At 34.5% G+C, this 11,297-nt stretch overlaps 1 protein-coding gene across 1 annotated transcript; it reads right to left on the bottom strand.

Moving 5' to 3' along the window:
* Window positions 1–6,983: 6,983 nt before the first annotated feature.
* LOC129290895 (tyrosine-sulfated glycopeptide receptor 1-like) lies at window positions 6,984–11,040 on the bottom strand. The gene is given in 2 exon segments (XM_054927964.1): window positions 6,984–9,061; window positions 9,064–11,040. Coding segments are annotated over 2 exon segments (3,585 nt in total). The 5' UTR covers window positions 10,721–11,040; the 3' UTR covers window positions 6,984–7,133.
* Between the last annotated feature and the right edge of the window lie 257 nt (window positions 11,041–11,297).

Here is an 11,297-nt window from a genome sequence, read left to right as displayed (position 1 = left end):
TTAAGATATAATTTTCATTGAGAGATTAAAAAAAATTAATGTATTCATTTGTGTGTGTGTGTGTGTGAAATAATGTCATCATAAATTGTGTCTACATCTTGTTGATGTGCCTTTTCACATTGAGGGAAGATTCCATAAATTGGAAGACAAGACAAATGTACATTCCCCATTTATAATGACTTGTACCTCTTATAAATGCCATTCATATTATTATTAATGTTGTTGTTTGCTATTTATGATGTCATTTTTTTGTTCTATTTTATAGTCAAATCTCATCCCAGTGCTCATTTATATAAATGAAGGGCATAATGCCAACCAATTCTTTGAGGCAATCACAAAAGATTCCTTATCATAATTAAATCCATACCCATGTCATGCTTGTAAATCAAAAAGAGCTAACTAGATTATGTAATAGGGACCAGTTTTTTCTTTGAAAACATGCGTCAAAATTATTAACTTCATATTCTCAAATCATCACTTTTACCTTAATTAACTAGATTGTGTAATAGGGACAAGTTTTCAATGTATCAAGAGCTCCTAGCTGAGGTGAAAGTGATAATTTAAGAATATGAAATTAACGAAATTGTACAAAGTGAATATGAATCTCTAGCAATAAGAGTGAAAATTTCTGTTATGTAGGAATGAAAGCTACCAATAATACTCTTAAAGGCCTTTATTTTTAATACAATATGCTATGTTTAACACTATTCTAATCAAACTGAAAAAAACTCAATGTACATCGATTTTTTGTGTAACCGGTGTAGAAAGTTCTCTTTCTACACCAGTTGTTGGTGTAACACTTTTTACACTAAACTTTCTACACTAATTTTCATATAACTGATGTAGAAAGTTTTCCTCACAGTTTTTTTTTTTGTTCTCATCTCTTAAATGACTTTTTACAACAGTGTTTTAACTGATGTAAAAACAAATGTTTTACATTGGTTTAATAATCGATAGAGAAAAGTTAAGACATTCTACACCGATTGTAAAATTAGTGTAAAAAGCTTTTTTTAACCTGTATAAAAGGCATTTTTTATAGTAGTGCAAATAATTTATAAATATCCTTTATAAATACTTTTTGATGTGTAAGAATTTCTTCTGAACCTTGAAGATCACAATCACTTAAACTTTTTTATAACAAAAATATAATTTATAGAATATAATATAATTTTTAAAATTTTGAAATAGGAGTATTATGTATGTATGTATGTGTAATTGTTAATTGGCAAATCAAGTTGTGAGGTCCTCTCTTTCATTGTTTATGTACTTACGTGTACGTATAAATGTGATCACCTGGCCAGAAGTATGAACTTTCCGTTTTAATGGAGAAATATGAAATATCATTGGGCTGAGAAATTGCAAAAAGAACAGTATTGTCCATTACTATACACAGTCTCGTCCTAAAAACTCAAAATTCTGCTTTTGTCTTTTTTTTTTTTGGTCAAAAACTCAAGTAACACGAATAAGTACAATGCAACATCAACAAATGCATATCCAGTCATCAACAGACATTGATTTTAATAGAAAAGACTGCCCTGAACACTTGAGCGCAAGATTTTGAGTTTGAATCAGTATAATATATATATATATATATATATATAATAATTTAAGAGAATTATCTTTAATTAAGCCGAATAATATTTAAATTTGACTTAACCAAATAAATACATAAAAAAAATGTATATCCTAGTTATAAGTTATACGAGTGAAATTTTTTTTTTAAATTTTTTTTCGGGGGTTGTCATATCTCTCGCATCATACTCTGTGTGTATGCGCGCGCGCAAGTGACATGTACCTCGCGTTATATTGTGCCGCGCAATTTGTGTATCATGTATGGATGGATATGTTTCTTTTTTTTTTTTCCTTGGGATCAAATGGATGGATATGTTCACCGGTTCAGTACATCACTGTCATAAGGATTTTTTTTTTTACTATTTTTATTATGAAAATCAGAAATGCTGACATCATAATCAGTCAGAGTCTTTTCAAGACAAAGCAGAGTTGACTAACGATAACAGTAAAATGAAGAGAATGATGGTGAAATGACAACAAACACTAAAATGATCATAAAATCTTTTGACAAATGTTGGACATGACAGCACAATGGCATTGGCCTACGTATATATATTTTAATATAGGAGTCCGAATTTTCATTATATGCGGATCCACGTTCTTCAGCATCTCTTAGTGGTGCGACAGCCAAACCAAACATGACCTAGTGGCTTCTTGCACTTGCAAAGTGCCTGTTTGAATTAGCCATCAGATCAATTATTTGCACGGAAACGTGATTTGGTAAAAAAAAAAATAAAATAATATATATATATATATATATAAAAGAGTTTTATTTTTGCATAATTGGTTGTGTGAACCCAAACCAAATTTTTGCTTAAATTATTTTCACCTATTTATCCATTTTAATTATACCTGGAGCATTTATTACTTATCATAATTCTGCTTTGTGGGAATGAATGAACAGAAAGGTGAAAAGTCAACAAAGTGGCTCCTTTAATATCCATCTCGAGACAGAAAGAAAACTTTTTTAAAAAAAATAAAATAAAAATATTTATTATATATAACTCTTACCATTAAAAATATAAAATATTTTTAATTTTTTAAAATATAATAATTATTTTTTTTAAATGTTTCTATTAATAATAACTTTATATTTATTATAAGATGTTTAATAAGAATAAATATAAAAATATAATTAATTTAAAAGTAGGTAATTACTTTATTGGAGTGAGATTTAGTTAAAAATATCTTATATTTTTTAACAGAGGAAGTGTTAAAGAGAACAAAATATTAAATGTGAAAAAATTGGTAACGTTGATAAAAAATATTATTAAATATTAATATTATAAATATAATAATTTAATCTAAATTTATATATATCAATATATGTGTGTTAAATAAATTTTAAATAGTAAATGCATCATTATTATATTTTTTATTAAATAAATCAAAAGAAATTTAATAATGTCATATGCAATTTTATTTATCCTAAAACTCTTGTCCTTTATTGTCATTTATCCATCCAAATTGATTTTAATTAAAATTATCCAAACATTTTTAATTTTATCAAAATTAATTTTAAAAAATATTATCCAAACACCATCATATTATATAATTAATTATAATTAAAATTTATTATATTAATCAATTATACTCAATTGAAAATTCAAACACACCAAAAATTGGCAAGTTTTGTTCTTTTTTTCCTTTATTATTCCATTATCTGTTAATTCTTTCAACATTTATAATTTTATTTGACTTTTAATACATTGTTCATATTAAAAATGATAACAAATAAGTAACAATTGTTACCAACAGACATTGACAGTTGCTTAAAAATGAGATTTCAAGTTTGAGTTTGTATGAATGCATGAAACTCTTTATTATCATATATTAAACATCAATATAAAAAGTGCTGATATAATGCTTGAGATTAACAAAATTAAATGTAACTCTAGCAAAAACAAATTAGGGAGAATGATATTTACTCCCTACGTTCAAAAATATAAAGCATTTTTTAAAAAATTATATGTTCAAAAATGTAAGGCATTTTTAGTCGTTCAATGTATAATCATCATCTTTTTTTAAAAGTACCCCTATTAATAATGACTTTATATTTATTGTAGAGTATTTAATAAGAATAAATATAAAAAGATAAAATTAGTTAGAAAGTAAGTAATTACTTGATTAGAGGATAAGATAAGTAATTAATGACAGTTAATTAGGTCCCAAATAATTTTTTTAAAGAATTAGCTGCAAATACCAATTTAAATAATTATTGATTTTAAAGCTTTAATTGTAGATAAGATATTAAAATCCTCTCTAAATCCATATTTACACTACAACTCATTTTTTAGAAAATTTTATCTGTGACTGTCATTCTCCCCACATAATAATAAGAGCATAAATAAAAATAATCTATAAAACTACAGGATTCACTTACAAGATTTTAAATTTAAGGATTAAATTGAAAAATGAATAAAATTATAAGGATCAGAAGAATAACTAAACCCTACTAATTAATTATATTTAAACAAGATGGTCAATCAGATCCTTATAATCTTACACTGAGAAAAAGTCCATATTATAATTATTACGCCTTAAGAATTTCTCACAAAATATTTAGATATTAAATTAAATCTGTAACATGCCACTTTCATTCCCTTACAATAAGAACCGCAAGAGGCAAGATCCTTGATGAATGAATTGACTATCTATAATTGAGCAACTTCTACACTTTGTAATAGACATATAACTTGATTACAAATACAAACTATATCTCCTAAAGATTCTCCTCATTATTATTGGCTTCATCTTATAATTAGGCATTTATAATTGAACTACAAAATTTATAATTTGTAATAAAAAAATGACAACTTATAATAGTAAATTGTAAATACTTGTTATTCAATTATAAATACCTTTATTTAAATATTTTGTGAATTTTATGAGATTCATTAATAATAAATTCTCATATGTGAGACGTAGGCATAATTGTTCCTAAAAGAATTTAACATCTTTTCAACTTTCCAGTTTGAACCACAATCAGTGAATAAGTTACATGATAAAATTTAAGAACAATAGTACATTAAGTTTCTATAAATCAAGCATTCACGGAATGAATAATTTTATCTGAGCACTAACTTCCAAGTTCTTAGGAACGCAAATTTTCTCATAAATGCCATATTTAATTAGTCGCTGTAATTTCTCATTGCTGTAATACCAGTTATTTACAGTCCTGATTTGCTGGTTCAATAGACAGAAGTTGCGTCGAAGTTGAGCTGAGATTCGTTTTCTCCTCTTGTCTGTATAGTCACGGCCATCCAGCTAGATGGTGCTTATGCTCTCTTCTCTTTCGTTGTCATTCTTGTCCCCCCCTCCCCCCCGGGGGGCGGCGGGCCGGGCACCAAGAATTGAACATGCGTATGGTTTATCACTCACTCTTTTTTTGGTAAGAGTTTATCACTCCTTTTTCTCTGTTGTGTATGATTTCATGAGTTACTGTGATGATACAGCAAATACACCCTTTTCTTTATAATGAGAGGAATGAAATGAAGCATTTTGGTGGCATTTTCCCAATGCTTGACATTTGGTTGGGCTAGAAAAAAAAAAAAAAAAGTCATTGATTTCAAAATTTCATGCCTATGTGGTGTTTGTGTAAATGCCCCACTACTGAAAATGAAACCAGTGACATCTGTTTGGTGGATTATACTTTCAAGCTTCTAATCAAAATAGTCAAAAAGTTGGAACTGCAGTCAAAACCTAATTATGAACATTTTTAATGCAATATTCATTACTCTATTGAATCACCCCCCTTCCAAAAGGAAAAAAAAAAAAAAAACACTAATGTTAATAATTTTCCCATATGAGACAGTGGTACCATCCTAGCCTATTCGCAATTACAGCTCCAACCTTGTTCGGGAAATTCCAAGAATACGCTTGCTAGCACGCCTAAAGAATGTTATGAACGAGTTAGCCCAAAAAAGAAAAAGAATGATATGAAAGAAACGATATAGACACAAAAGTTCACTTGCCAAGGGACTTTATGTACTCCTATGAATACTGTTAATCTCGTATATGTAGATTTTCTGCAGATGCTTAAATAGATATTAAAAAGCCCCTCTAATTAGAAAAGTTGGGATCCAATATGAAATTCGAATCAATATAAAGAAACTAACGTTAATTTCTTTAAGTCTTAAAGTAGATTAGGTATACCTCTTGAATAGCATTCACTGCAGCAGATGTTATTGTTGGAACTGCTGAAGTAACTGGAACTGCATGAGCTTACCTTTATGTTCAATTGTCGGTGTGATTCTAATATTCTACAAAGTTGTGCTGCAATGTTAGTGATTGATGGGCCCGCAGGACGTATTTGTCCTTGTTTAACATTTCTCATTTATTCATTGTTCCCTCATTTATAAAATTGATAGTGTTTCTTTGATATGCTGCGTCTCTCTCTCTCTCTCTCTCTCTCTCTCTCTCTCTCACACGCGCGCGCGCGCGCACAATTTTGGACTCCTAAGTCGATTTGAGCTATCATTGTTTTTCATCTCTTCAATGATTTTTGCGTAATTTCCATTCAAATCCAGGTAGCTAGCAATAGACTGTTGAATGTTATCTGACCTGGAAAGCATGGCATATTCACCATACAAATAATCATTTCATTTATAAGGCAATCATTTTAGAATCATAAATTGTCAAATCAACAGGTTAGTTTGAAAATTTGTGTTTTGTGCAATTCCAAGTCTGACAGACCTTAGTTAGGACTTGGGGTGCTTAAGCACATTTAATCCTTCCAAGACAGCTGACCGAGAAATAAAATGGATACTGACGGTTTTACATTGAACGTGTTTCCTGCTATCACCAAATTGCAGAGATGTGAAAACACAAAATCAAGACCGTTGTCGTGTCGAACCACTGCAAGGTCAGAGGCAGAGCACATAGTATTTGTTGTATATTCAGTTTCATTCATGATTTTCATAATGTTCAAAACTTATGTACAAGGCTTTTCCATGGTAAATAAAAATAACCATTGGAAACGCGAAATATGCATCAGTATGAGATATCAAGTCCCAATGTATGGTCTTTGGCTCAGAAAAGTTCTAGTATATTGTCTCACGCTCTCACTAGCTTCATTAACCTGTGATATGTCATTTAACGCTTGCAATAGCATTATCCTTTATCATAGGAGCATATAGAAGAGTGAGAAGTTAAGAGTACTTATTATCCTAGTTACCATTTAGTTCAATCTCTCCTGCTGTCAATAATTTCTAACGGCAACAGTGGTAACAAGTAAATTCAGTAACATTGCTGCAATATTAAGAATAATGAGTAAAGAGGAATATTATTTCAGGATGCTGTACATGTCAGAAAAGGAGTTTAAGAGTGGATGATGTTATCTGAGGCAAAACTTGTGACTAAAATAGAGAGGTTCATCATCGGAGTACGGCTGATCACATAATTTAAATCGATTCGTGAAAGCTTGATAGCAGCAACATTATTATTGTGAGAATCATCATTTACAGAGGTAAGAATCAAAATCTGTACTTATAAAAATACAAAAAATTTTGCACAAGTATACATATCTGCTGTCAAGATTTTTGAAGAACAATTATTTTTCTCTACTCTTTATTCTGGTGTTGTTTGGCTGATCCTACATTCTTCAACCAATCAACGACTTCTCTGATGCTTGGCCTCTTGAAAGGATTCAGGTTGACACAGAGGCAGGCCACATCAAGTACCTGCAGCATTTCCTCTTCAAAGCCCTTCCCCCTCAGAAGAGGGTCGAAAACTTCATCTTGTTTTCCTTCACTCCTCATTTGTTGCACCCAACCAACCAATTCCCTTGACATTTTTGGCTTGCCTATGTCAACAGGTCTCCTCCCAGTGAGCAGCTCAAGCATGACAACCCCAAAACTGTACACATCTCCCCTGAGAGTGGCAACCCATGCTTGTCCATACTCAGGGGGAATATAACCTAATGTACCTACAAGCTCAGTTGTAACATGAGTGTGATATGGAAGAATCAACCGGGACAAGCCAAAATCAGCAACGTGTGCCTCAAACTTCTCATTAAGGAGGATGTTGCTTGACTTTATATCACGATGAACAATGTGTGGTTCACATATCTGATGCATGTAAGCCAATCCACAGCTTGCTCCCCGCGCTATTTTCAGTCGAGTCGGCCAATCAAGTTGAGTTGAACCATCAGGCTTCTCATGCAACCAATAATCCAGGCTTCCGTTTTCCATATAAGAATATATGAGAAGCCGAAAGCCATCATGTACACAGTAACCTTGCAATGCAACCAAATTCTCGTGTTGGGCTGTTGATAAAGCCTCTACCTCTGCTTTAAATTCCCTTTCCATAAGCCCCATATCTCCTGAAAGTTTCTTGATAGCTAGCTTAGTTCCATCAGGTAACATTGCCTTATAAACCAAACCAAAACCCCCACATCCTATTATGTTTGCTTGACTGAAATTTTCAGTGGCTTTTAAGATCTCAAATATGTTAAGATCTTTGATTTCATTTGTTTTATTGGGGAACATTACCACTAGGCTAGCCTCCTTATCAACTTCAGGATGAACACCACTATTGGAGTAAGCAGAAATTGATTCCAGTTCAATCTTGTCTGGGTCTCCCCCTGGATTGATCCTCCTCTTGGAAAGTATCCAGATTACCAACACAATCATGACAGAAACAGTGCCGAAACAGGCTGCAATAACAAGTCCTATCATGATCTTTTTGTTCGAAGTGCGGTGAGTTGCAATGTTACCTTGTGGACTAGGACAAGAGCGTTGTATAGCTGAACCACACAATCGAGGGTTTCCGGCAAAGCTGGAAGGAGAGAATGTATCAAATTGACCACCTGTTGGTATCTCCCCTTGAAGATCATTGCTTGCCACAGTGAAAAATGACAAGAAATGGAGGCTTTTGAGTGAAGCAGGAATTTCACCAGAAAGTCGGTTCCCTGAGAGGTCTAACTTCTCTAAATTAGTCAAGCTAGAAATTTGAACTGGAATGCTGCCAGAGAAGTTGTTATTACCCAGATCCAGCTGATGCAAGACTTTCATTAGGCCAATCTCCGTGGGAATATTCCCACGGAGACTATTGTTTCTCAGATATATTGCTGGTGGTAGGTTGGAAAGCTGATTATACTGCTGCTGAGAAGCATTGTTCGGCACAATGAAGACAGGTAACTCCAGGTAAGACCTTACTATTCTATCATTTGCCTCTTGTGATGTTAATGCTGGAATTCCTGTGAGTTCCGTGGGAAATATTCCTGTAAGGTGATTATGAGACAAGTCTATGTAGAATAGCTGCGGAAGTGTGCCCAACCAAGGAGGAATTGAACCAGTGATGAGATTATAGGACAGATCAATGACCTCGAGCGTCCTAAGCCTTGCAAGCCAGCCCGGTATTTGACCCGTGAAATTACAACCACCCAAGGCTAGAACTTGGAGTTTTTGAAATTCATCTCGGCCTACTAAGTTCTCATCATATGGGATGGTTTCATCATAAAAATTCTTTGAGAGGACGAGGCTACTAAGTTCTTGAGACCGGTGAGTATCTTCATAGCTCCTGTGAAATTTCTTAGATAGTTGGTAGATATTGATAGGAAAGACAAAGACTCAAGTCCAAGTATGTCCGGTGTGATCTGTCCCCCAAGCTGATTTGATGCTAGCCTTACTGCAGCCAGTGACTTGCATGCATAAAGGGTTGTAGGTAAATTGCCTGTAAAATTATTGTTGCCAAGATCAAGAGTAGTGAGCCGCTGGAATCGGGAAAAATTGAATTCCGCGAGATTCCCCTCCAAGAGATTGACCCTTAAATTTAACTCGACGAGATTGACACAGTTCACTAGAGATGGGGGTAAAGCACCCGTCAAATTATTTATATGAAGCAGTAGCTTTTCCAGCTTGGATAGCTTGCCAATATCTCGTGGTATGGATCCTCTGAAATCATTGGAGTAGAGCTCCAGGACTGTGAGGTTGGTAAGGCTACCAATGCCATCTTCAATATTTCCAGAGAGTTTATTAAGGGGCAAGGAAATCTCTCTGAGGGAAACGGCATAAAAAAGGTCACCAGGAAGAGGCCCAGTGAGAAAATTGAAACCTGCCCGCAAAATCTCAAGTTTGGAACAAGTTCCCCATCCAGATTGAATTGAACCATTGAAATCATTGTAGGAAAGATCCAAGAATCTGAGACTTTCATTTACGCAAAGTTGAGAAGTGGGAATTTGACCTGTGAAGCTATTGTTGCTAACATTAAAAGATGTCAAAGTCCCTGCTGCTACTGCAGCTTCAAGGTACTGAAGGAAAGAAGAAGGGAGTGTTCCTTGAAATAGATTGCTAGACAAATCAAGCTCCTGGATAATACTACTGGTTTTGTTATTATTAAGATCAGATGCTGGCAATTCATCAGAGAGACGATTGTAGCTCAAATCAAGAATCTGCAGGTGATTAAGGAGTGTGAAGAATTGGGTTGGGAGATTACCATAAAGTCGATTGCGGGAGAGATTGAGCTGAGACAGGCCAGTGAGGTTCGTGAGAGCAGGGGATATAGAACCAGCGAGACCTCTGGATGGAAGCAATAAGCCAATAACTCGCTGATCCCCATTATCCTTATCTCCCTCATCGCAAAGAATGCCTTCCCAAGAGCAGCAATCAACGGAAGCAGACCAATTAAGTGGAGGGTGAGAGGAAAGCGTGGATATATTACTGAAGAAGGCCAAGAGAGACTCGTTATCCAATTGGGTACAGGAGGAGGAGACACTGACAACGAGGCAAGACAGAACTAACGGTACGATGAGAAAGGCCATGAACCTCGTATCCCTGAGAATGGCGGAGGGTCTTCCTGTAGCAGATGATGTTGACGGGTTTGGTCGTTCTCTATGCGTGGAAGCTTCAAGTGTCATCAGAACAGATACCCCCAAGGGAAAGACGTCGTCTTGGGGATCTTTCTTCATGTAAAATGAAGAACTTGAAGGTGAAGAGGAGGATGGAGACGGAGGAGGGAAAGCAGACAGATGGGTGTCATCGGCCAATCTAGGAAGAGGAGTTTGGGATGTTGGGGGATTATTGCATCGGCGTGACCATCCCTTGACCCTGAAAAATGAAGGTGAGAGAGAGAAAGAGTGGCGTGACGTTGACAAATGGGTTAATATATAAAAGGAGGAGGATGTTTCCATAAAGAAAATCATTTCCATTCAGCGTTTACTTTTTGAGAGGGCTTTGTTTGTTTTGAGGGGCGGCCAGTAGTGGCTGGGTGGAATTTGTGTTTATGATCATTATCATGATTGACAAGTATGCCTTTCTTCCATTGATAACGTGGGGAGCAGACAAATATAATATTTTCCGGGTGGGTTTGAGGGGCGTGGGGGAGAGAGGTGTGAAGTGGAGGTCTGCTTCTTCTCGTCTGGTGCAAGTGTTTTATTGAGGCGCCAGGCAAGCGAAGCACCTGTTGAATTCTGATGGCGTTATTCTGTCCTGAAGTTCTGAGTATGAATATCCATTTTCTTCCCCCAGCCCCCCCCCCCCCAAGGCAAAAAAAAAAAAAAAAAACGTATCTGTTTGAGATTGAATTCTATAATGGGTCTTCCACTTAGATAACAACGTAATCCTTTTTGTGGTAAAGAACGGGAGCTCTGGGGTCTGGGCGATGCCACTGCTCATGAAATGACTGATTTGCAAATTAAAGCTTTAAACCATTTTGATTTATCTTTCCTATTACTATGGCCCCAAGCCCTTAGCCAGGTTTCCATTTATTGCCAATAATTAACCTTC

Source organism: Prosopis cineraria, unplaced genomic scaffold, assembly GCF_029017545.1.
Source record: "Prosopis cineraria cultivar Desert tree isolate PC_DT_omini unplaced genomic scaffold, ASM2901754v1 PC13, whole genome shotgun sequence".
Classification (NCBI taxonomy): Eukaryota; Viridiplantae; Streptophyta; class Magnoliopsida; order Fabales; family Fabaceae; genus Prosopis; species Prosopis cineraria.
This window is presented reverse-complemented; position numbering and strand designations above follow the sequence as displayed.